The sequence below is a fragment of the Pimephales promelas genome, chromosome 3, assembly GCF_988280905.1.
Source record: "Pimephales promelas chromosome 3, fPimPro1.hap1.1, whole genome shotgun sequence".
Lineage (NCBI taxonomy): Eukaryota > Metazoa > Chordata > Actinopteri > Cypriniformes > Leuciscidae > Pimephales > Pimephales promelas.
In genome coordinates this window covers 37,719,753-37,747,225 of record NC_142771.1, presented here as the reverse complement: position 1 = coordinate 37,747,225, position 27,473 = coordinate 37,719,753, and the positions used below count along the sequence as shown (strand labels likewise).

At 37.1% G+C, this 27,473-nt stretch overlaps 2 protein-coding genes across 2 annotated transcripts; one reads left to right on the top strand and one right to left on the bottom strand.

The window, feature by feature from the left end:
- The first annotated feature begins 1,090 nt into the window (after positions 1 to 1,090).
- Positions 1,091 to 14,678, top strand: LOC120464460 (5-hydroxytryptamine receptor 3A-like). Its single transcript, XM_039653972.2, has 9 exons — positions 1,091 to 1,245; positions 2,703 to 2,899; positions 2,991 to 3,035; positions 3,124 to 3,233; positions 10,938 to 11,110; positions 11,243 to 11,406; positions 11,624 to 11,834; positions 13,511 to 13,642; positions 14,023 to 14,678. The coding sequence occupies exons 1-9, from the start codon at positions 1,125 to 1,127 to the stop codon at positions 14,247 to 14,249; spliced, it is 1,380 nt and encodes a 459-aa protein (XP_039509906.2). The 5' UTR covers positions 1,091 to 1,124; the 3' UTR covers positions 14,250 to 14,678.
- A 3,076-nt stretch (positions 14,679 to 17,754) lies between these two features.
- Positions 17,755 to 24,136, bottom strand: LOC120464463 (5-hydroxytryptamine receptor 3A). Its single transcript, XM_039653977.2, has 8 exons — positions 23,778 to 24,136; positions 23,642 to 23,686; positions 23,168 to 23,277; positions 20,242 to 20,414; positions 19,140 to 19,300; positions 18,721 to 18,931; positions 18,429 to 18,560; positions 17,755 to 18,152 (listed from the first exon to the last, which is right to left on the bottom strand). The coding sequence occupies exons 1-8, from the start codon at positions 23,859 to 23,861 to the stop codon at positions 17,902 to 17,904; spliced, it is 1,167 nt and encodes a 388-aa protein (XP_039509911.2). The 5' UTR covers positions 23,862 to 24,136; the 3' UTR covers positions 17,755 to 17,901.
- Positions 24,137 to 27,473: the final 3,337 nt, after the last annotated feature.

The window sequence follows — 27,473 nt, the reverse complement described above, 5'->3', positions numbered from 1 at the left end:
TAATAAAGTTATCTAATGGTGTTAGTTATGTTATGACAATCATCAAAAGCGGCTTTACTGATGAGATGTGCATAACAAGTTCATGCGATATATCGTCCAACCCTACTGCAGTGCATGCATAATGAATAAAGAGTTTTATACTATCCTGGGACCCAGCATGCATTGCAACAAGAAACTTTTGATTGTCACCATTGTTGAGATATATGCTGATTGTTGATGTTGATGTCTGTATCTACATCATGTTTATTTTCTTTCATAAAAAATGTTTACAGAAATATTACTGAATTTCATGATGTAGATTCAAAGTTATATGATTAATAAATACCCATAAATGTAATGTTTATACACAGGAACTTCGGAGAAGCAGACATGTACATGACGATTATGACAAAACACCTGATCAACTTTTTCTTGACTTTTTCTCACAAGAAAAAAATTTGTAAAACTCACTTATGGTAAAAAATAAAGAGACCAACTAAAGTAAACACTGATCTACATCATGGTGACTACAAAATGTATTATATTCAATAAAACATAAACAGATAAATATCTGTTAATTCCTAACAAGAACTTGTGTACATGTGTGAAAAATAATGATAAACTGGTTTGTAAACTGTTTTCACACTCAGTCTGTCTGGTAGTCAGTTTTTCCTTGTGTTTCTCTTTTTTCTGCTCTTGTTTCTCTGTCCTTTAGTGATTCTGCTTATCAGGCATTCATCAGTGTCTCAATTAACTTCTTTTCATTTAAGTGGACTATATATGAACTAATGTAAGTAGTAGTGAATAGGATGTGATTGGGGGAAACAACCTCTGGGTGTCGACTTTGAGAGCTGTTAATTCACAGTATATATCCTTAGGCTACTTTTGCTTTCTGCTGTATATTAATGTTTTAGTGGAAAATGGAATGTTGTTGTCAGAATTTAGATTTTTTTTTTTACAGTAAGAGTTAACAGTAGGCAATAAAACAATCCAGCACTTTATAGTTAAACTTCTTTCTGTTGAAATAATGAAGATTTACGTACCACCACAAACTGGCCCCTGCCTCCCACTATGAAAATATTCTGCTCTGCCACTGGTTGAGAGTGAGAATGTGTTACTCTCTCACAGTGTATAAATATGACCAGATGACTGACATCTGTGCAAGAGTGACTCCTCATCCTACAGCAGATGTATTTCAGGCACCTGGGTTTTTTTCAGGATTGACAATGTACCTGCACTGGCTAATATTTTCCCTTGCCTCAATATGTAAGTAAATATTGTTAACAATAATAAATAATAAAAAGTTACAATTAGGTTATTCATTGTTATTATTAGTTAATACATAAGGCATTCAAATGAAAATAATTACAATCTGTTAATTCATCTTGGTAATTTTAATTTATAGTTATGTCTGCACTGTTAAACATTTTGGTAACATTTTAGAATACTGTATCTTACTTACTGCAGAATTAATAAGGAATTATTGACGAACTAATAGGTAATTCTTCATTAACTACTTCTTCACTACTGTTAATTACTAAGGAAGATGTGTTAACTAATCAGTATGTAATATAATTTTGATTGTGTTAAGTATCAGTTAGTTCATCAATAACTAATAAATTCTGTCATACCTCCTGAAGAACTACTATTAATTCTCTACTAATTAAGGTTCAAGAAAAATAACTAAGAAGAAACTACTAAACAGTCATACAAAACTAACCTCAGATTATTTGTATATTTTATATACAGTACTGTGTGTGTCTGTTTTCCTCAGCATAGAATGCCACTGAGTAGTATTTGATTCATTCATGTATTTGAGGCAACGACTGAGGGAAACTGAAAATATAGGGAACTTGTTAGTAATTAATAAATAAGTATCAAATAATTCTGCAGGAATTACTTAGAAGCTGGAACAGTATTCTAAAGTGAAAATATAGGGAACCCATTATTAATTAATAAAGAATTATCAAATAATTATCCAGGAATTAGGCTATTTATAATCTGAAACAGTCTTCTAAAGTGAAAATATAAGAAAATTATTAGTAATTAATAAATAACTTTTAAATAGTTCTTCAGGAATTACTTAGAAGCTGGAACAGTATTCTAAAGTGAAAATATAGGGAACCCATTATTAATTAATAAAGAATTATCAAATAATTATCCAGGAATTAGGCTATTTATAATCTGAAACAGTCTTCTAAAGTGAAAATATAAGAAAATTATTAGTAATTAATAAATAATTATTAGATAGTCCTTCAGGAATTACTTAGAACCTGAAACAGTATTCTAAAGTGACAATATAGGGAACCCATTAGTAATTAATAAAGAATTACCACATACTTCTGACTCAATTCAAACTTACTGTAAAAATATAAATAAATAAAATAATATATATATATATATATATATATATATATATATATATATATATATATATATATATATATATAGCCTATATATATTAACGTAATCATCTAAACCTTTGTAAAATACACAACAATTACTTGTTTATATGATATATTCCTTTATTTCAGATGAGAACATTTTTTAACACAGCAAAATTTGTATTTCGTTTTAACATGTATAATACTGTTAACATTTAAACTCATTTAATAAACATTTTAGAGTAAAAAAAATCCTTGACTCCATAACCCCCCCCCCCCCCCCTAATTTAAGTCCATTTAAATCCATTCTCTGTGTTTCTGAATGTCTCATACACACAGGGCGGGGGTCAGCCTGCAATTCAAGACAGTATGCCGAAGCTAAAATTAAGCTTTGGAAAGATCTCGGCTTAGAAGACAATAGCACTCAGAATGAAAGAATGTGGCCCCTGATGTACAACTACAAATACGAATCCAAATATGCCGACCAGCCTGCAGACATTCATGTGGACATATATGTGTCCTCCATCACCAATGTGGTATGAGTCCAGCATGATTTATCTTCTCATTTAAATCATGGGATGTCAAGCAGTTGTTGTATCATTTCTCAACACATCTTTTTATCTACAGAATGAAAAAGCCCAGAGTCTCACAACACAGCTTAAAATGATAACTGTAAGTGTTTTAAAAAATATATTTAATTTAATTTTCAAGCATGCATTATTTGTCTTATAATCATTCTGAACTTCATTTAACTTTCCAGGTGTGGCCAAATGTGAGAATGATGTGGAACCCAGCCAATTATTGTCAAATTGAAACATTTGCAGCCCCAAAAAATATGTTTTGGACTCCAGACATTGGCATATTGGAAAGGTATAATTTTTTTTTTTTAAAAATTAAGGAAATTATCAGCTTTATTTATTCACTATTAACCTTTGCTGTAAAAAGGATCAGTATTCTGTCAGTAACATACAATTTTCCATTAAAGTGATCATTGAGCATTATTGAAGACACATGATGTTAAAAAGCAGAATCACTGAAGGAGAAAACCGCAATTGAAAGTCACCATTATGGAGATCACTGTTTGTTTCATTTGGGCTCTTGACCCTGACATCAATAACTTTAGATTATGCTTGGCTGCTGTATCTGACTTATAACAGTTAGATAAGCAAAGAAAAAAAAGTTGATTTGATGGTGTTGGTTCAACATAATCATTGTTTCACAATCATTTGATCTGAACTCATGTAGAAACCAACTGTTTTAACCTCCTAAGACCCTAGTTTTGGGTGGAAAAGTCCAGGGGTCAGAAAGTAAAAGTACTGCCACATTTTTATTCCACCGAAAAATATGGCAGGACTTTTACTTTCTGACCCCTGGACACACAACAAATAATGTGATGTCCACGTATGTGGACAACCAGGTCTTAGGAGGTAAAAATTATGTTTGTTTAACGTAACCCAGTTATGTGGAGTCTGTTTACATAACAAAGTTAATTAAAGCCAACATATCATTTTTTTGAGTGTAGCCTCCAGGGTATACTGTGATAGCCTGGATGCCAGCCGAACTTAGCCCTGGAAACAAAATTTGAGGTCGGGAAGTTCGGTCTGGACTTGATCCATTGTGAAGCAAGTATACCCGAACCAAAACTGTTCGGATCAATCAAATTGTCAGGGTGGGCTTTATAAGATGATGGACAGATGATCAACAGTAACGTAATCATCCACGTCACCAAAGAGCACTTGGGTTGAATTCATTTACAACAAAGAATTGCTGCCGCAGCACAGTAAATTAGGGCTGGGCGATATATCGCGTGACATTGTTATGCGTGTCTCTTCAGTATAGCCGGTTCCTTGATTAGTAGTAAATCACCTTCACCTGCTTTCAGATGGAAGATGTGATGCAGATATGAGTGTTAAATTTACATTCAAGAGTTAATGAAGTGAAGTTAATGAGATAATTAAGTGATTAATTTAGTGATGATTGAGCATTATTGAAGACACCTGATGTTAACAAGCAGAATCTCTGAAGGAGAAAATCACAAATTGTAAGCCACCGTTATGGTGATCAGTGTTTGCTTTAGTTGGACTCTTGACCCTTATACTTTCACTTTAAACTTTGTTTGTCTGCGGTTATTGACGTTATAACAGTCAAGTGAACAAAGAAAAGTGTGATCTGATAGTGTTGGTTATGTTTTGGCACAATCATGCTTTGATCTGAATAATAAAACCTAATTAGATGATTTGGTTTAAATTATTAGCAACTGCTTTTTGATGCTACAGCATGTGATTATCATTATTTTCTTATAATCTACAATATTTAATTACATTTATTTAGAAACACAGACATCAATAATCAGCCTGTGAATCTCAACAATGTTGACAATAATAATCCATGTTGCAGTGGCTGCCACCAATCTTAACTCATTAATGGCTCCCATCATGCATTGCAGTATGAATGAATTACGATCTGAATTGCCTATGAAATTTACTTTTCTAATTGAATATTCTGCTCATCACCATTGTTGAGATGCATTGACTGAATCATGAGGTCTGTGTGTGCCTAAAAGAAAGAACCAACCGCACAAATCACAAACATAAAGTTAAAATGATTAATTATCATAATATAACCAACACCATTAGATCACTTTAGTTTTTTGTTCATCTGGCAGGAATAACTCAGATACAACAGCCAAACAAAATCTAAAGTTAACAATATATGGGTCAAGAGCCCACCTAAATTAAACAATGATCGCCATAATGGTGGCTTACAATTTTAGATTTTCCCCTTCAGTGTTTCTGCTTTAGGTGTCTTCAATAATGCACAATCACCGGTCAATTAATCACTTAATTATCTCATTAAATTTAACACTCTTGAGTGTGGACTCATATAACACTGGACTAATTTAATACTGGAGTTTTTGCTGTGTACAAAGAGCCATAGTTAACTGACAAGCTGAGCTATTGACTGATGTGCCAAACTATGCGATACCCTGCTGCGAATACGTATGTCTCATATGTTTGCCCAAATTCTAAAATAGTTGCAGGTAGATCATCAAAAAAGCAGTGCTTACCATCATGAGAGTCAGGGTGCCCTCGAGTGCTTTCATCAAACACTAAAACAGTTGAAAGACTGGGAGGAGGGACTACCTTGGTTGATGCTCGCTGCTCACAAGGTCACTCAGGAGGTTGCGATTGCTGTGGGGGGGGGGGGCGAAAGTGGGGTTGAGAAGGATATTTTTGACGAATATTTAATTCAACCTAGACAATAAAATAAATTCGAGATTATGGTTGGGCATTTATCTCAAGACAGTTTAGAAATTAATACATCTGATCTTTTTTCTGGTACTCCATCGTGCACTGACATGATTCTGACATGTTATAGGGGCGGCAGTGGCTCATGTGGGTTGTCTGCGAACTGAAAGGTTGGTGGTTCAATCCTCGGTTCCACCTGACCAAGTGTCGAGGTGTCCATGAGCAAGACACCTAACCCCAGCTGCTCCCGACGAGCTGGCTGGTGCCTTGCATGGCTGACACCGCCGTCGGTATATGAATGAGTGTATGAATGGGTGAATGTGAGGCAAATGTAAAGCGCTTTGGTGGCCATTAGGTCTATGAAGGCGCTATATAAATGCAGTCCATTTACCATTTTACCATTATTGATATTGGTGATTCTCAACCTATTCGGCAACGATTTTATCGTGTGTCTCTTGAAAAACAATTTTTTTTGGAATCAGAGGTTAAGTGTCTTTTGGAGAATGGACTTACGAAACGATCTAGTTCCAGTTGGGCTTCTCCTTCTCTTTAGTTACGAAACCGGATGAAACATTTAGTTTTTGTACCAATTATAGAAGATTGAACACTGTTACTAAATCCGACTCTTTTCCACTTTCAAAGAATTGAAGACTGCTTTGATTCGGTAGGGTCAGCTGAGTTTGTTACGAAGATTGATTTACTTCAGGGATATTATCAGGTACCCTTAACTTCTCGTGCTCAGGAAGTCTGTGCTTTCACAACGTCTTTCGGGTTATATTCTTGTGCGTATGTGTTTCGGTCTTCAAAATGCTCCAGCTACATTCCAGCGCCTGATGAATCTGGTAATATCTGGGTTTGAGGGATGTGCTGTGTATCTGGATGATGTGGTGGAGTATAGCCAGACATGGGAGGAACATCTTTGCCAATTGTGCACTTTATTTACTCGCCTTGAGACAGAAAGTTGATAGTAAGTTTAGCAAAATGTGAATAATTGTGACAGGATGTTGATGGCACCAGTGTGTATGGCTTGCCGTCCGTAGCTTGCCTGGCTGTTTGTGATTGTTTTATATTTTTCTCTTATCTTTCAATACGTCTAAACTTCTCTGGTCTATGACAAGCAAACATTACTCACTATTCAACACTCCGTTGAAAAACTGATCAAACAGGATTTAAATGAGTCGTCAACCTTAGCTCCTCCATTTTAGTTTTCCATACCGGAGAGTCTTCGCCGGCTATCGTATGCCACCTCCGGGAAAAAATTACGTCGCAGACGCGGAAAGCGAGGTGGGATTTCTACTAGATGGAGGATGTACATCTTTGACGGTGCCTCGCTCCTGGCTGTTTTTCTGCCGCTGTGGCCTGGTTTCGGATCGGTCTATGCTCTGGCACTGCGTGGAGCCGCGATTCCGCTGGATTCAGCCTGTTGTGCCTGATCTAAACTCCATCCCAGGTACTTTTGCCTCATCTCCGCAGAGGGGGAGTAAATCAAAATAATCTTCGCTCCCTGTGTTATGCGTCAAGGCCGGTGTATGAATCGATCACGGCCAAAATGGCCTTGGTTAACTCGAGATCGGTAATAAACAAGACTTTTATTTTGAAGGATTTTTTCAACTCGCAATGTTTGGATGACACATGGATCAACACTGGCGATCAGAGCCCTTTCACAGAGCTTGTACCACTGGACTGTAAGTTCTTTAGCTCACTCCGTACCACTGGTTGCCGTGGAGGAGGTATTGCATCAGTCTTTAAAAAGAAATTTGACTGTTGAAACATGAAGACAAACATCTTCTCAAGTTTCAACTGATGCAAATTGACTTACTAAATCCGGTGTGGATTTGACTTACTAAATCCTAAATGTGTGCTGGTGTATCGACCACCTAAATCAAATAAGAACTTATCTCAGAGTTCACAGAGTTCTTAGGGGGACTCATGATGAAGAATGATAGACTCTTGATGATCGGGGATTTTAATATTCATGTGTGTTGTCCCTCAAGTGTGCTGGCAAGAGATTTTTTAAATCTTATTGATTATTTTAATCTTGTCCAGTCTGTGACAGGCCCGACCCATAAACAGGGTCACACCCTGGATCTTGTTTTATCTTATGGTGTATCAGTATGTGATCTTGAAATTACAGATACTGGCTTCTCTGATGAGTCTGTTGCTTTTTAAAATTTCTCTATCATACCCTGTGGGGAAATCCTGTGTGCCCCCTCTCAGTGGTCGTATTATGAACTCTGAAACCACTGAATTAAGATTTTTAGTATGTTTAATGAGGTTGCCACCTCAAATGTGTATGAAAGCTCACCATCGCACTTGTGTGCGGATGAGTTATTATCTTCTTCTATGCTTACATCCACCAATATTTTAGACTCTATTGCACCGATTAAGGCTAGACGTATCAAACCAAAATTAGAACCATGGTTAAATGATGCCACTCGTGCTCTTCGTAGGTTGTGCAGAGCGAAAATGGAAGAAAAATAAGCTTCAAGTTTTTCACAACATTTATAGGGACCTGTTATCAAAATATCAGAAAATGGTTAAAACTGTGCTGGACAAATATTTTTCTGATCTTATTGAAAAAAAAATGTCCATAAGGCCGTGTGTCCACCAAAGCGTTTTTATCCAGCTGAAAACGCTAGACGCTCTGCTGAAGACGCCGTGCTTTGGGCGCTTGAGAGCGTTTTGGCAGCGCAGCGTTTTTTCCGTTGAGACGTTTCGTTGCTATGATACAGAAAATCCGCAGCAGTTGAATGTTGTGACAGTTGGTCGGTGTGGTATTAGTCCCGCCCCTCCTCCACCGTGATTGGATGGCTGGGTAAAAATTGACAGTGATGAGCGCTGCGTTTTATCCAAAGTTGAACATTTTTCAACTCCCAGCGACCAGTAAAAAACGCTGGGTGCTCGGCGCTTCAGCGTGAAAAAAAACGCTCAGAGCCTCGGTACGCTCATGGCGTTTAAAAAACGCGGCGCTCCCATCGAAAACAATTAGAAAACATATGCCAGGGGCGTGGAAAAACGCTTTGGTGGACACACGGCCTAACTCTAGAGTTTTATTTAGTACACTAAATGCTGTGATACATCCTCCAGCCTCAGATGGTACTGATGTCTCTGTACAAACCTGTGAAAACTTTCGCACACATTTTATGGATAAGATGCTCATGATCCTTCAATTCCGCCAGCGACTGTCTGCTGTTTTTCATTGGTTTGAGCCTGTGTCTACACTGGCGAGGATAGTCAAACATTTGAAGCCTTCTACTAGTCCTCAAGATGTTATTCCGACCCATATTTTTAAAAAAACTTTCAATGTCATTGGCCCTAGTATTTTGACCCTAATAAATTGCTGTCTGGCTACGGGTTCTGTGCCAGCCTATCTACAACACGCTATAGTGCAACCTTTAATTAAAAAATCGAATTTGGATCTGACAGATTTATCTAATTTTAGACCAATCTCAAAATTACCGTTTCTCTCAAAGGTAATTTTGACACAGCACAGAATACTGACTGAACACAGACAGGCTACTGACTGGTACAAAAAAGCATGAGCACATTACTCCAATCTTGCACTTTCTTCAGTGGCAGCCGATCCGTTTCCGTATAGAATATAAACTGTTATTGTTTGTTTTTAAATTCTTAAATGGTATGGCACCCACATACTTTGTTTCTTTAGTGAAACGGCATACATCAAATAGACCCCTACATAGGGGTGGGGGAAAAAAAATCGATGCTCGATGCATCGCGATGCGGACGTAGAGGATCCTGAATCGACTCACAAATGTCAAAAAATAGATTTTCAAAAAAAAACAACAATTTTTTCATATATATATTTATAATAACGTAATATTGACGGAACGCGAAAGTCGAAACTCTGAAGGACGGAAGTGCAGTGGCCGGACCGTCTGTGGCGTGCACATAACAGAGACGCGATGGCGCGCGAGATCCAAAAATATTTTGGCTTCTGAAGTTGAAGGGGGAAAGGAGCTGGACAAGAGCCGCATAGTTGTAAGCTTTGTAGAATAAAACCAACAACGAAACATGACAAATATATGAAGCCATATGACACGTTTCCAGCCATAGGAGGAAAAACACTCGGCTGTACCGGTCATTATATTATTTATTTACTACAAGTAATGCTCCTAGTTCAGGCACACGTTTATTTTCCTGTTGGTTCTTTGCAATGTTAATAAAATATATTGTGCGTTAATTCTTGATGGGTCATTACTTTGTACTTTTAAAGCAAATTATTACCAAGTGCATTTGCATTATAATGCAACACAATTTCTTTTGAAAAAAAAAAATTATTTAAAGATAATGAGTTGCCTAAGTAGTAGACAACAAGCATGTTTACATGTCCTCACTAACCATCATTACATTTTCATTGAATATCAAACAAATAAAAAGTGCAATTAATACCAAAATGTTGCTGCTGCTAATATAACCATATATTGGTCTAGTATATTTTCGTTTACTAAAGTGAAATGGGAAATCAATAATCGGTAATCGTTAATAATCGAAAATCGACTGTAATCGAATCGAGACTTCAACAATCGTAATCGAATCGAAAAATCAGACAGATTAACCACCCCTACCCCTACGGTCCTCTGATCAGTTTCTCTTAATGATCCCCAGATCCAGATTTAAACATAGGAGGGATCGTGCTTTCTCGATCGCTGTTACCCATTCACATTAGATTGGCTCAGACTATTTCCAGTTTTAAATAATTATTAAAAACCCACCTATTAACTCAGGCTTTTAATTCCTCTGGGCGTTGAGCCTTAATTTCTCTGTTACTGTTCGTTGTTTTCTTTTGTGATGTCTATTTATTTATTGTTTATTTGGTATCGCTGGAAAGCACATTGGTGCAACTGTAGTTGCAATAAATTGTGCTATATAAATACAAGAAAGAAAGAAAGAAAGAAAGAAAGAAAGAAAGAAAGAAAGAAAGAAAGAAAGAAAGAAAGAAGGAAAGAAAGAATTTGCACGTGCCAGTGTGGTCTATTTGGGAAATGTGGTGGGACAAGGTAATGTGTGTCCTTTTTGGGCAAAAGTCCAGGCCATTGATAATTTCCCAGTCCCTTTTACAAAGAAAGAGCTAATGAGATTTCTAGGAACAATTAAATACTATCGAAAATTATTTGTTTTCCACCACCCCGTCCCTTTAGGGATTCCATACTGATCAGAATTCCACGTGTGCCAGATATAGGCCGAAACTGAACTGTCACAATGTTGCTATGTGGCAATTACTTTTGCATTTACATTTGATTTGATTAATTGTCTCCAATCATCTTGTCTTTAATAATCAGTGTTAATTTATATTTTATCCATTTAGCATCAAGACAGAGTATGGAACAAAGGAGTCTCCATATGTGCATTTGCGCTCTTCTGGAGTTACAATCTCAACTGATATTTTTGCTTTGACCACGGCCTGCAAGATGGATCTCTACAGGTTTCCCTTCGACACCCAAAAGTGCAGTATAACACTTCAGTCTGCAGTGTATTCAGGTACATCTAAAACACATGAATCAGTTTAGACAAACAAACACAAGATTACATGGTTTATTCGTCTACACTATTTGATTTATTTTGAAATAATAATTAATAAAATAATCATGTCTGTTTTTTTTTTTTTTACAGATAAAGAGATTGTAATAAAAACATTAAATGCTAATCATATTATAAACAAGTCGAAGGAGATCTTTGAGAGCCAGGGAGAGTGGAACCTCATCAATATAATTCACAGTAATAAAACCACTTTTGATGGTCTTGAAAGACTTAAAATGCATCAGCTGATCTATGAGGTACAGCACACTGGATATGGAACGTAAACCAACGATTGAATAAATAAATACAAAAAAACAAAAAAAAACAAGAACAACTAGTTCATGAGTTAGTGAAAAAATGTGTAATAAATGTATTTATTATATTTTTAAACCTTGTGGTATCAAATGTCTTCTAAATTAATGAAGAATTTTCAATACATTAGGATTCAAATTATTCTCTCTCTCTCCATTGCAGATCGAGATAAAAAGGAGACCTGTACTGTATGTCATAAACATTATAATACCATCGTGTTTCTTACTTGTGCTGGACGTGATCTCCTTCTTCGTTGACTCAAAGGCAGCAGACAAAGTGGCCTTCAAAGTGACTTTACTTCTGTCTGTTTCTGTGATGCTGCTGATTATCAACAACACACTGCCCTCTACAGGGAGAGAAATCCCTCTGATTGGTGCGTCTAACATTAACCTGATTGTTTAATATTACTTCATTTTTAAGAATACAACAGTAATTCAATCTCAAATGAAGTCACAACAATCAAACACAAGGATTTAAAGCAGTATTCCCTTAAAATGAAGAATTGTTATGAATTTAAGGCATTAAGGCAGAACAATTGCAAATCCTCCTCAAATAAATTTAAAGTTGACGCCTCCTGTCAAACAGAAAGAAACAATACCAACCTCCTCATGACCAGTGTCTCAATCCTGCTGAAGTCTGGTTCCAGACCCACTGCTCTGCACTTTTTATATAGACCATATGCACCAGAGAAACGTGGGCGCCGTCATCTTTAGAATATTGTCTTTGAACTTCCGGTTTTGCGGTCGCTCTGTATATTTCTATGGCATCGCTGTCGATGAGTAATTAGCTGGTGAAGTGGATTTACTTATTGTAGAGTTAACAAAAGTTATCATGAGCATTGTAAAGCAGATGTCTTTAACAAATGTCGACGAGCAGTTCATTCATACCTGTGCAAGATCGCTATGAAAATACAGACCGGAAGTCAAAAGACAACGAGTAGCATACTGAAAATAGAGCTCTTTCCTAATGAGCTGATGATACGAGGACTATGGGACGTGGACGGCTCCACGATCTGATCCAAGTAATTAGCAATTCATATGGCTCTGGCTACCTTACTGTCAATAGAACCGTCTTTGCTCTATTTGATTGGAGAGCCGGAAGATCCTACAGTTGTGTGGGAAAAATTGATGAATCAGTTTCAGAAGAAACTTTTGTAATTAAATAACGACTGTAATTAAAGCACAACATGTGCGTCCTCCTTTTCTGCATGTTCAACAAACATATACAGCCCTTTTTCAGTGCTAGCTAACGGAATACAAAAATATGCCCAGAGCTCCCCCCAGTGGTCACACCATCAAAAAACACAGAAAAGAAATTCACATTATAGACGTCACATCTTAATAACCATTCTGGTGAGAGTGAATTTTTCCAACAGATCAGGTGTGTTAAATGAGGATACAAACTCTGCAGAGCTGTGGGTCCCCAGGACCAGGATTGAGAACCACTGCTGTAGATCACAGTAAATAACTCTACAATTAACAGGAAGTTGCTGGCAACAGTGTTGCCAGTAATGGGCTATACGCACGCATAAATTGAATTCCGCATTTGACGCAAGGATGCTCCGGTTGTGGAGATTAAAGCGGAGGAAAACCGAGGAAAACGGGATTATGGCAGAGTCTTCAAGATTTACTGTCCTCCAGTCTTTGAAATGAAACGTAAATACGTTTAGATGTAATTTTATATATAGTTATATTTATTTAATATAATTTTAAAAAGAAGCATAAACACAACGAGGGGTGTCTGTTTTATCTGTTTTTGTGACTAACGTTTCTTTAGGATAACCATGGAGTATAAAATTCAATAAATTCTCGGTATTGCATTGGACTCTACGATCGGCGGAAGTTATCGAGCATCCCTAATGCTTCACCGGAAATACCGCCGTGCATAGAGCCCATTTACTGTAAAAAAAAAAAAAAAAAAGCATATGGTCTAACAGTGTGACGTCAAGTAATCTGGACTTTTTTTCGTTCCCAGAACCAACACTGAATATTTGAAGAACGTTTTTCTAACAAAACTCTTAACTGGGCAGTTTCCTGTGTTTTTTCACAGGGGTTTACTGCGGTGTGATCTTCTGTCTAATTGGCATCAGCATAATGGAGACCATCTTTGTGAATTATCTGAAGTATCAAGCAGCTAAGAAGAGATCAGTGGAAACTACAGCCGATCTTACTGGCCGAGATGGTAAGAGTTGAAACAACATCAGATTATGAGGAACTTTGGCTTTGGTACACTATTAGCTTTGGTACATAAAAAGAAAAGCTAACTAAACTAATCTTTGAGTAAATTAGACTCCAATATATATATATATATATATATATATATATATATATATATATATATATAGGCTACATGTTCCAGCATGCTTGTGCCTCTAAAGGATGGATGGATGGATCGATCATTTGAAGTCTGAATTTAGCAAATGTAAAACCATGTAAAAAATATGCAATATCACATATTTAAACAAGCCACCCCAAAACCACATGAGGAATCAGCAAAGATTCGTGCGTGAGATTATGCAGACAAAACTTTTATACAGAGCTGTACTTTTTTCCCTCTCACAGTTTGTGTAAGAGACCAGCAGAATCCTCCAGACTCATTTAGAGATCAGAATGAAGAGCAGAGTTGCACTCCCGACTGTCTGAAGCTGATCCTCAATGAGTGCCGACAGATAACACCTCTGTCTTTGACCAAAAAGGCAAGAATCATAAATGTGATCTTCTTGACTCTTTACATTTTCACTGATATTGTGTTCATGTCTGTGCTTTGGAGTTATTGGTATATTCCATAATGCTTAAAACAATGAACTCGTCTGAGTTGGATAAACTTAAATTGAATAGTTAAATCAAATGAACTTTTATGAGTATTTAGAACTTTCTTTATCTTTTGAGTTCACAATCTGAATAGTTTAATTTAATTTAGACAAACTTAAAATTTAACTAAAACTGGGATTATATAATGTATTATAAGTGTTATATAATGTTTTTATGGAAGAATAAGGTTAAGTGGGAAATGTTTTATGTTTTGCTCATTTTAAATATTTTCTGTTATGTTGGAATGTTTGGGGGGGGTAACATTATGTGAAGAGTGGAGCATGAGCCTGGTTTGCTTTGAACAAGGATATGTAATCCTTGCTACCTAAACAAGTCAGTATAAGCAATTATTATTAGTTCTTGATATTTTCACTTTCTTAATAAAAAAAAAACTTGCTTCAAACTGATTTTTTTTTTTTTTTTTTTTTTTTGATCTACACCTTTTTGAAGTTGACAGAGTCAGCAAATTAAATTTTGAGAAAGATCTGGTTTGTTTCCTGAAGGTTCCAAAACATAATCACTTTGCAACTATACTTTAACATATGCTGATAATAACAGCAAATTTAGCACACACCAAATAATAATAATAAAAAAAGAACGTGTCTAAAGGGGAAATGAAGAGGCAAAAGCCTCTAAGTGCCATTTGAAATTTTTTTCTAAAATGATCATTTTTATCAAGCTTGTATATTTAAGTTCAGTAATTTCACTTAAATGGCAATGAAGATTACCTATTAAACTTAAATATACTTAACTTAAATATACAAGCTTGATAAAAATGACCATTCTAGAAGCAAATTTCAAATGGCATTTAGAGGCTTTTGCATCTTAACTCTTCAAATATAGCCTATGTTCAACTTCAGTGCTTCAACTTCAATAAAGAATACTCAACATTGTTACTTATTTTTCTGCTAAGCAGTCAGTTTGAAAAGCATGTCTTTGGTTAAAGGGATGACATGCGCTTTGATGGACTTCCAAAATACCCATTCACTCCCATTATCAAGCTTGGAAGAGCCAGAGTATTTTTTAATAAAACTCTGGTTGTAGTCTTCTAAAATAAGAATGTCATATACACCTAGGAAGGTTTCAGGGTGAGTAAATCAAGGGCTAATTTAAATTTTTGGTTGAACTATCCCTTTAAACTATAAAGGCTACCCATGTAGCAATGGATGTACAAGATTATGCAAAAGAATATCAATAATAACAGTAAAATATGCGAGTAGCAATTATGGGGGTACAAGTGGTTTAAGGCCTTTAAGCACAAGCGTAAAAAGATAATATGTTTTATTTAGCAATCCTGTTACCATCTTAATCATAGATGGAAATTACCATTTAAAGCCAATATGGTAAATTTACCATAGAAAATATACAGTATATCTAAGGTTTTTTAACAGTTAACGATAATTCATTGGTCCATGGTGGACATTTTTTTTGAGATACGTCAATGTACGCACAAACAATTGTGGCGGCTCGGACAAAGACATGGCATGCCACTTTTTAAGTCAATCGTACGACCATTTTCCTGTCTTTTCTATTTTATAGCGCCAACAAGTGGCTAATTGTCACTTTTCTTTTACCGTGACCTTACTTGGTCATGTGGTCCTTACATATGTGTACCAAAGCTGGTGAAAATCTCTCTCCTTTTTAAATTCTAGACATTTTGGAAAAAGTGGCTTCTCTTTTTGCACCCATTAACAACCATGAATCAAAATTTCAACTTTAAAAAAACAAACAAATTTTGCTAGTTAAAGTCTAGAGAATGTTTCTGCACTTTTTTTTTAAACACAACATACATTAAAATAAATAAATGAAACCAGAGTTGCAACATTCTTGTTCTGATTAATGGCGGATCACATCTTTACGATATAGGCTATGTGCACAACCGTAGTTTCGAACTTCCGCTTTTGTCAGAAGTCGGCGTATCAGTTTCCGGTCTACGACTGGTCATCCGTAACCTCTAATAAACAAACAAGATGAGTGCTGCTGTTGTACGAAAAAAAGAGTTCTTAAACACATCTAAGTTTCTTCGAACTGTAGTGGATCTAACGTCCGTTTCACACCCGTTTGCAGTGTGTGTTGCGGTGCAGGAGCGTGTTAGTGCGTTCACATATTATGATGCGTTTGCAGTGAATAACTGATCCGCTGCTGTTAGATCGTTAGACGTTAGATCCACTACAGTTCGAAGAAACTTTGATGTGTTTAAGAACTCTTTTTTTCGTACAACAGCAGCACTCATCTTGTATGTTTATTAGTGGATGCGGATGACCAGTCGTAGACCGGAAACTGATATGCCGACTTCTGACAAAAGCGGAAGTTCGAAACTACGGTTGTGCACATAGCCTATACCGCCACCTACTGGACTACTACACAGGAGTGTGTAAAAAGGACTTTGGTAAATGATGCTTCAAATCGTAAAAATAAATAAATAAATAAATTCTTACTTAAACCAGTATCATTAAGATATATAATTCAACATTTGCTTCTTTGTCCCTGCATTCCTTGCTCCTGTAAAATATTATGAATATCATTTTCTGCATGAGTGTCTTTCCATTTCTGTCATAATTGGTCAAATTTTGTACATTAAATAACATGTGTATAAAACACATCCTCCAATACTTTTCATTCAGAGCATATGCCATTAAGGATAAAGTGGAATTAAGGCCTGTCTGGCCCAACCTCAATCTGGCTATCATACCTTAAGTTCTTCATGCCTATTAAGACCCAATGAGGTGATTCTTTTCCCTCCAACACAGTTCTGGTTCCTATGATAATGTCTGGCATTATTCTCTAACTCCCATTCATCTTGCCACTTTAGTGTAATCTGTGATTTATTTAAAGCTTTAGCATCTCCTTTACCCAATGGAATGTGAATTCTAATTCCAAAGATTTTTTAACCTATCAGCAATTTCATTGCCATCACTTATATAATTCTCTGGAATCCAACAAAACTATACCACTAATCCAAGGCGTATAATATTTAAAAGATGATACTTTAGTTTAGTTCTAATACCAAATCTTCACGTATGGCATTATCTGTTATAAAACTTTGCAATACTGCCATAGTCAGTACATTTAACAGATCTCAGAGGTTTAACCCACCTGAGGGCAGTAATTGGCGTCATCTCCATTGAATATACTGATAAATGGTCACTCACTCTATACCCATATCTTTTTCCAAATTCTGGAATATAAATTCCAATACCACAATGACCCTTGGATTCTTTAGAGCCATCTGTAAAATTGTAAAATATCTAAATATGAAGTATTTGCTTAGCGTGATGCTCACCTTTTCCCACTAATAAATTAATATTTACCTCTGGAACAGGAAGCAGCCGAGGAACACAACTTGTGGTTCCGTGAAGAACCTTTAACATCTGTCCATGCCAGGTTCTTTATAGCAGAAAAAGGTTCTTCAGGTTATTAAAATGATCTTCACATTAATAAAATGGCATTGCTGCAAACAAAATCCCCTTTTGGAGCCTTTATTTTCAAGAGTGTATTCAGTGGAATGTACAGTAAAGTAACTAAAAAGGAAAACTGTTGGCTTGTCTATATTTTAATATTTCTAATGGAACATGCAGAAGTTATGAAAGCCTGATCATCTCATGTACAGGCCCATACAAGGATATACACTCATGCGAACCAAGAAATGAACAGTGAAATCAGAAAAGCAATAACAGTGATTAAGTACAGGAAAAAGAAGATAACATCTATTATTTTGGCCACTCTGGTCCAGGACAGGGGTTTCTTCTTTTTTTGGTTTTGATGAGCAACAGCCTGAAACTCCACGAGGATCTGCTTCAGGATTGCTTCAGGAGTGTACGGTTGCTCTTCAGTGCTGTCTGCAACTGAGTCTGAAGGGCCCTTTGTGTCCGTTACGGTATCTGTGAGAGGAATTATACATGTTTATGTTGAAACATGTTTTATCAAGGATCAATTTCCTTTGAAGAACTCATAAAAGAGATTAATTTTTATTTTCCCCAGCCGACTGCAAAAAGTTCTGATATAGAGATCTCATATAGCATTTAAAGCGCATGAACAATAAGTTCAAGGAGCAAAGATGCCAACATCCAAATCACATTGGGATGAATAATGGGAATGTGCATGGATAACTAACTAATAAATTAGCCCTCATTATTAGATGTCGGGTAAATATTTACCAGAAAGAGCAGATGTGCTTTCCATTGCTTCCACTGAAACTGTCTGATTTCCTTTAGCCATCAGAAAATTCACAAAAATAGTCTCAAGAACACTGATGCCCATGACAGCGAAGATGACAACACAATAAATCCCTGGAAAAAAAGCAGTAATATTATCAAATATTACAATTTAAAAGAACTGTTTTCAATTTTATTCTGAAATGTATCGGCTACAATGTCACGTGATCCTTCAGAAATAATAAGAATATGCTGATTTTCTTCACTTACAGTAAAAAAGAGGAACGTAACTCACCAATCAGTGGGATGCTACTGGCAGTGGAGGGCAGCATGTCTTTAAGAAGCAGCAGTAACACAGAAATAGACAGAAGCAAAGTTACTTTAAACCCAAGCTTCTCTCCTCCACTTGAATCGATGAAGAAGGAGGCCACATCCAGCACAAGGAAGTAAAATACTGGCATCAGAAAAATAATGACATACAGTAAAGGTCTCCTCCTTATGGTGATCTGCAAGAACAGAAACTTCTTTAAATGCTTTATCAGAGCAGATTTACGTTCACATTGGAGACTGGTGCTAGTTGTTACAAGGTCTGAATCTTATCTGTAAGGTAAGCATTGTCATTATTATGAGTCTTATTCTAACTGAAGTGCACCATTCACCATTTACATCAATGATAATCTATAAAAATGTGATTCTTATCGTTCTGCTCTGTACCGTATATATCAGCTGATCCTGTATATGTCCTATAGTATCAGCTTGGCCTTTAGAGATATTTATAGTGAGGAGTTCCCACTCTCCCTGAGTCTGAAAGGCCTTCTTGGAGCTGAGAGTCAGGAATGATGAATCAGAGAAAGGGTAAATCAGGAGCTCATTGCCTGAGAGAAAATCAACAACATACATTAGAACGACTTTCATTTCAGATATGCATAGGATGTTTTTGTTTGTCTCACTACCACATGAATGCATAAAGGGGATCAAACTGGGCCGTATTCACCAGATGATCTTCTATTTCCGATTCAGACTGCAATCATAACAGACACATTCACGTTTGATAATATTCATATTATACACGTGTATATTTTGTAACAGTTCTTCATGAAATGTAGAACCTACTCAGACCGTATATGAGTTGACTAGAGAAAGGCTACAGGAAAGGACAGCAGACGGCCCAAGGACGTGGTGCAAACTCTTCCCAAACGTTTGCTTTAGAAATGTGCAAATTTTATTAAAAAAGTTCTGTCTCTCTCTGAAAATATCATTTCACACGGTCTGTGGGAAACAAAAAGTTTAACTGTTAGAAAAGTTCAATCTAAAGTACAACTGCATCTTATAAATAATATATTTCAGCTTTTGTAATACATAATAAGCATTTACTAACAGACACCAGGGGGAGCTAGGGGGAGCTTCATGGAGAAAAAAAACATGCAGGCTTGCCTGGTGTCCCTTCAATTGTATACATCTTTTCAAAGAAAAAACATTAATTTGAATACGGGTAATTTTGACCCTGTTTATGCATTTGTGTACTTTTTTGGTTCATGCATTATAGGGTTGAAAGTCTGAATGTTTGCCAACATCAGGGTTGTGCAATAATATGCATATTTTGACAAAGTTAATGATGTTTTTGATTGTTTAATTTCTCCTCAATTGTAAATTAGTATATTTCTCTTCTTGTCATTTCAATTCAAATGCTAATTCAACATCCTATGTGTGGGTCCAATTCCACTCAATTTCACAGTTTTTTATTATTATTATTATTATTTTTTTTATTAATTTTGCCCAACCCGGATTATCATTGATTTCCGAGTTTCAGATGTACTTGTATGTATCGGAGACTGAAGGGTAATCGTGCAGCTTTGGGCGTCAAAGGGAAACTGGTGAAGGTCCATCTTGCAGGCCGAGGTCAGAGCAAAAGTGTTAGATGTGAGAATAATGCCTGCATTAAACAACTTCACATGTTGATTCTCTATTGTTGCAAACTCTGTCTTGATGCTAAATAGAAAGAAAAAGAAGAAAAGTAGTTCAATCAAATCAAATGCAAACTTTAAAAGGTATAGATCAAGAAGAAAAGACATACAGTATGACAGCTGGCATCCTTTACTCAACCTCATGCTATTCTTTCTTTCTTTCTTTCTTTCTTTCTTTCTTTCTTTCTTTCCTCCCTTCCTTCCTTCCTTCCTTCCTTCCTTCCTTTCTTCCTTCCTTCCTTCTGTCCATCCACCCTTCCTTTCCTTCCTTCCTCACTTTCTTTCCTTCCCTCTTTCCTTCCTCACTTTTATTCCTCCCTCATTCCTTCCTTCCTCACTTTCCTTCCTTCCTTCCCCCTTCCTTCTTTCTGTCCATCCTTCCTCACTTTCCCTCCTTCTCCCTTCCTTCCTTCTGTCCATCCACCCTTCCTTCCTCACTTTTATTCCTTCCTCCCTCATTCCTTCCTTCCTTCCTTCCTCACTTTCCTTCCTTCCTTCCCCCTTCCTTCTTTCTGTCCATCCTTCCTCACTTTCCTTCCTTCCCCCTTCCTTCTGTCCATCCACCCTTCCTTTCCTTCCTTCCTCACTTTTACTTCCTTCCTTCCTCACTTTTATTCCTTCCTCCCTCATTCCTTTCTTCCTTCCTCACTTTCCTTCCTTCCTTATCCCTTCCTTCTTTCTGTCCATCCTTCCTTCCTCACTTTCCTTCCTTCCCCCTTCCTTCCTTCTGTCCATCCATCCTTCCTTTCCTTCCTTCCTCACTTTCCTTCCTTACCCCTTCCTTCCTTCTGTCCATCCATCCTTCCTTTCCTTCCTTCCTCACTTTCCTTCCTTCCTTCCCCCTTCCTTCTTTCTGTCCATCCTTCTTTCCTTACTTTCCTTCCTTCGTTCCTTCCATCCTTCCTTCCTTACTTCCTTCCTCCTCCACTTTCCTTCCTTCCCTCCTTCCTTCCTCCCTACCCCCTCTCATTCCCTCATTCCATCCTTCCTTCCTCCCTTTCCTTTCTCCCTCCCTCCCTTCCCTCTCCTTTCTTCCTTCCTTCTGTCCATCCATCCTTCCTTTCCTTCCTTCCTCACTTTCTTTCCTTCCTTCTTTCCTTCCTTCCTCACTTTTATTCCTCCCTCATTCCTTCCTTCCTTCCTTCCTTCCTTCCTCACTTTCCTTCCTTCCTTCCCCCTTCCATCTTTCTGTCCATCCTTCCTAACTTTCCTTCCTTCCCCCTTCCTTCCTTCTGTCCATCCACCCTTCCTTTCCTTCCTTCCTCACTTTTATTCCTTCCTCCCTCCCTCATTCCTTCCTTCCTCACTTTCCTTCCGTCCCCCTTCCTTCTTTCTGTCCATCCTTCCTTCCTCACTTTCCTTCCTTCCTTCCCCCTTCCTTCTTTCTGTCCATCCTTCCTCACTTTCCTTCCTTCCCCCTTCCTTCCTTCTGTCCATCCTTCTTTCCTTACTTTCCTTCCTTCGTTCCTTCCTTCCTTCTGTCCATCCTTCCTTCCTTACTTCCTTCCTTCCTCACTTTCCTTCCTTCCCCCTTCCTTCTGTCCATCCACCCTTCCTTTCCTTCCTTCCTCACTTTTACTTCCTTCCTTCCTCACTTTTATTCCTTCCTCCCTCCCTCATTCCTTTCTTCCTTCCTTCCTCACTTTCCTTCCTTCCTTATCCCTTCCTTCTTTCTGTCCATCCTTCCTTCCTCACTTTCCTTCCTTCCCCCTTCCTTCTTTCTGTCCATCCTTCCTCACTTTCCTTCCTTCCCCCTTCCTTCCTTCTGTCCATCCATCCTTCCTTTCCTTCCTTCCTCACTTTCCTTCCTTCCCCCTTCCTTCCTTCTGTCCATCCATCCTTCCTTTCCTTCCTTCCTCACTTTCCTTCCTTCCTTCCCCCTTCCTTCTTTCTGTCCATCCTTCTTTCCTTACTTTCCTTCCTTCGTTCCTTCCATCCTTCCTTCCTTACTTCCTTCCTCCCTCACTTTCCTTCCTTCCCTCCTTCCTTCCTCCCTACCCCCTCTCATTCCCTCATTCCATCCTTCCTTCCTCCCTTTCCTTTCTCCCTCCCTCCCTTCCCTCTCCTTTCTCCCTTTCCTTCTGTCCATCCATCCTTCCTTTCCTTCCTTCCTCACTTTCTTTCCTTCCTTCCTCACTTTTATTCCTCCCTCATTCCTTCCTTCCTTCCTCACTTTCCTTCCTTCCTTCCCCCTTCCTTCTTTCTGTCCATCCTTCCTCACTTTCCTTCCTTCCCCCTTCCTTCCTTCTGTCCATCCACCCTTCCTTTCCTTCCTTCCTCACTTTCCTTCCTTCCTTCCTTCCTTCCTCACTTTTATTCCTTCCTTCCCCCTTCCTTCTTTCTGTCCATCCTTCCTCACTTTCCTTCCTTCCCCCTTCCTTCCTTCTGTCCATCCACCCTTCCTTTCCTTCCTTCCTCACTTTCCTTCCTTCCTTCCTCCCTCATTCCTTCCTTCCTCACTTTCCTTCCTTCCTTCCCCCTTCCTTCTTTCCTTACTTTCCTTCCTTCCTTCGTTCCTTCCTTCCTTCTGTCCATCCTTCCTTCCTTACTTCCTTCCTCCCTCACTTTCCTTCCTTCCCTCCTTCCTTCCTCCCTACCCCCTCTCATTCCCTCATTCCGTCCTTCCTCCCTCCCTCCCTTCCCTCTCCTTTCTTCCTTCCTTCCTCCCTTTCATCCCCCCCCCCCCTTTCATTCCCTCATTCCGTCCTTCTTTCCCCCCCTTCCTACCATACTTACTTACTTAGCAAACCATGCTGAATTACACACAATGTTTCATACCTTTCAATTATGTTGATGTCTGGGATCCAAACCATTTCTTTTTTAATTGAAGACATATTGATCCCACAAAAGTCATTAGGATTCCATCTTGTGAACTCACTGAACCAACCCTGCAAAAAGTTATGGGTATAACATTAACAGTAATTATGACTAGGGGTCAACCGACTTGGTCCAATGTAATGCTTGATAAGCTGGTTTAAAAATTAATAATTAAAGTGTAACTTTGTTTTTTTTTTAGTATCTACAGTGACTTAAATTAAATGAAACCTTTCAATGTCTTGCTTTGGTTCATCAGTCAAATTGTTACTGGACGACGACAAAACGTATGTTCAGTTGGCCTGTTAACTATAGCTTGACAGTGTATCAAAAAATTTTATCATCATTTTTTCCAGAAAAAAAAACATCTGATTACACCTGTCATGGTTTTATAAGTTGGGTAAAACTGTGTGTGAAAAGGGTTCTGAAAACACTTACAATTATAATGGTGATTTGTGTTGAGATGCTCTGGGCTTTTTCATCCTTTAGAAAGAAAGAAATGTTGAGTGATGATAATACAACATTGTGATATCTTGTGTCATTGACATTCAAGCAAATCACGCAGGATTTATACCACTTCTGTGATGGAGGTCACAAGCAGGTTCATCAAAACAGTGGTAGGAGTTGTCCAGTTATGCACGGGCCGTAGGGACGTCATTAGAACGTCACTGTTGTCCAAGCCGAGGTACTCGATAAGTGCCTGATAACTGCAGTTTTCAGCAGCAGACACACACCCTGCACAGGAGACACTTCATGTCCTTCATTTACAGAGATGGAATGTGTTCCTTTTTTCTGTTCAACAGTCATCCTTCCATAAATACACATCCAATAATAACAATGCTAAAAGGAAGATATAAAATGCAACTATGCTTATGTACCTGTTTGGTGAACATAGTTTCACCAATTAAAACATGTTCCTGCATCAACATCTTAAGCCCGAAACACACCAAGCCGACGGTCGGCCGTCGGGCAGTTTTTGTGCGTCAGGCGACTAAGTCTTCTCGGTGTGTTCCGCACGGTTACGTGCCGTCGGCTGACACTGGATCTCGTCGGCTTTGTTTCGGCCGATTCGACATGGATGGCGTCGAACTCTGATTGGCTATTCAGCTTAGTGAACGTGTCAGTGCACGAGCATAATAGCAAAACAGCGAGCAAAGAAGTATAAACAGTAAAGATAGAAGGCTGTTCTTATGTTATGTCATCTTTCCTGAGTGTTCCTTGGGGACTGTTTCAATATTAACATGAGCAGATATTGTTAAAGATATTGTTTAGCAGGATTGTAGCATCGTTTTTCCTTTTTGAATGACGAATATAGACGAATATATTTGCAGAAATAGACAGTTGTCTCATTTAAACGCAGGCGCAGAACGCACATCAGTTTAGAGTTTAAGTTTAGGCTTACAACCCGGGTTAGGTGCTTTTACATCAGTGTTTTTCATTTCCTTCTGGTTTTAGGGATAAGTTATGGGTAGAGTTAGGTTTAGAGGTAGGGATGGGGTTATGAGTACATTTTTACAAACTGAATGTAATGTTTTTGAAAACGTAAATGCATGCTTAATGAAATAAAAATGAAAATGCATTATACTTCAAGCAGTTAGCAGAACTTGAGGTTTTTTTTAACCCACTTAAGAGGGACTTAAGTACATCTTTATATGTAAGTGCATAATTACTTCTACTCTTTGAAATGTGATTAAAGTCACTGCTGAATGTACTGACATGCATTATATACAATATATTTAAACTTAACACCAGAGGTGGAAAGTCCAGGGGTCAGAAAGTAAAAGTCCTGCCATATTTTTTTCCACCCACAATAAAAACTCAAGAGTGTTAAATTTAATTAGATAATTTTATTAAGTGAATTAATATAATTAAGTGAATAATTGAGTGACAATTGAACATTATTGAAGACACCCGATGTTGACACGCAGAATCACTTAAAGCGAAAGTCACATTTTTTAAGTCACCATTATCGTGGTCAGTTTTTGCTTTTGTTGGACTCTTGACCCTTAATCTGTTAATATTCATTTTTTTTGTTTTGTTTTTATGACTGTTGTACCCGAGTTATAGCATCCAGATGACAAACATGGAAAGCTTATGAGATAGTTTTGACATAATCATCATTCGTCACAAAACTCATTTGTAGAGTTTAACCTTTTGATTACACAATGCAACATTTCAGTATTTTAAATAGTATCCCAAATACTTTATTTCAAATACTCTATAATTTATTTTATTTGGACACAGACATCAAGAATCAGCCTGTGATTCTCAATAATGGTGACAATTGTATAGCATGTTGCAGTGCATTCTAGGTGCCACCCAGAACTTATTAATGGATCCCATCATGCATTGCGGTATGAATAAATTATGATCTAAATTGTCTTAGTAATTTATTGTCCCTAATTGAATATTCCTTTGTCACCATTGTTGAGATTCATACACTGAATCTTGATGTATGTGTGTGCCTAAAATACTTTTTTTTCATCAGAAAAACTTTTAAGATATAATTTGGTTTATATTAAAAAATATCGTCATTATACATTAAAGTCAAAGATTATATTCTATATGAGTTCAGTGATTCAGGTCAAATAATGATTATGTAAAAACATAACCAACAACATCTGATCACCTTTTCTCTTTGTTCATCTAGCTGTTAAACTTCAATTACAACAGCCAAACAAAATCTTAAATTAAATATTCAAAGGTCAAATGACCATCTAAAGCAAACACTGATCGTCATAATGGTGACTAAAATATAGATTTTCTCCTTTAGTGATTCTGCTTGTTAACATCAGGTGTCTTCAATAATGGCCAATCGTCACACAATTATTCACTTAATTATCTAATTAACTTTAACACTCTTGAGTCTGGATCTAAATAAACTCCCAGATTGGAGTTTGTGCTGTGGTGTAATAAAAATACTTTGACTTTCTGACCCCTGGACTTTCCACCTTTGCTTCAGTTTATAATGTACTAAAAAGTTGATGATTTGAAATTTTTACAAAATGTACTTTTTAAAAGTCTACTTAAGTGTGTAAAGAAACATAAGAAAGTCTCTCTTTAAGTGCACTTAAGTGGCATCTTATTTTATTAATATTATATTATCTGCAAGTAGTTTTTTTAAATATACTTGTAAGATCTGACATACACTACAAGTGATTGCAATTAAGCTAACTTATTTTTCATAAGTGTGGATAACAAAATAAACAGACATATCAAATCAAAAGGCTGTGTATCAAACCAATCTGCAGTATTTTTGTGCAAATTCATCTGTCACAATGTGACTACATGACATACTCTCATCCTCAAACACGAAGGGCAAAACTGCACAACACAACAAAAGAAACCAACTTACCGACTGAGACAAAATAAAATATTAGCCACCGAAGATCCATGGTAAATAGTCAAATAGAGATGTAGTATTGAACAGATGACTGTCATTTGGTCACATTTATATAGTGTAAATGAAAACCATGTCCAACCTCCTCTCTTCTCCTCTCCAAAAAAAAAAAAAAACTAAAAAAACTATTCAAACTGCTGATGTCATACGTATATGTTATGAAAATGCTTTGTCTGATTTGCTGTGTGACATAACAGTATAAAGTGTATGTCCTCATGGGCTGATGTGTGTTATTTGCTTTAAAATGAAATGACTACATAATGATTGTGGTGGCTGCATGACTTAATCATAATGATTTACTGTATGTTCTCAGATTTTTCATTCATAAATGTATGAATTAAAAATCTGTGCACACATTTTCTGTTACGAATCCATTAATAACAAAACACCTTCCTAAACACTTCATGTTGTGGATTGTGGTCTTTGTTCTAAAGTAAACAGAGACATTTTGACACCAATCTAGCATTCTTTCCCAAACCATTATTATTTAGTCTGCTTGAACAGAACTTAACAAGATTTAAAGTTAGTTGTCTACCATGATTTATATGCTATCTGATTTACCTGTGCATGTGACATCAAACAGATGGATAAGAGATGCCACAAAACCCACTGGTGCAAATGCAAACAAACCCTAAAATTTACATAAACCCCACCCCCGTGAACAAGCAACAACCCCAGCAAACACAGAACACAACATACCCAACCTTCTAACAACGTTTTAATAACATGGACAAAAAGGTTGCAATAACTACGTAGTGTGGTGAAGGTTGTTACGGTGTTGTCACAATGTTGACATTGAACCACTGTTGAGGGCCATTGGTTAAGGTTGTGCCTAGGGTGTGTGGACACCCACTGGATGACATTTGTACT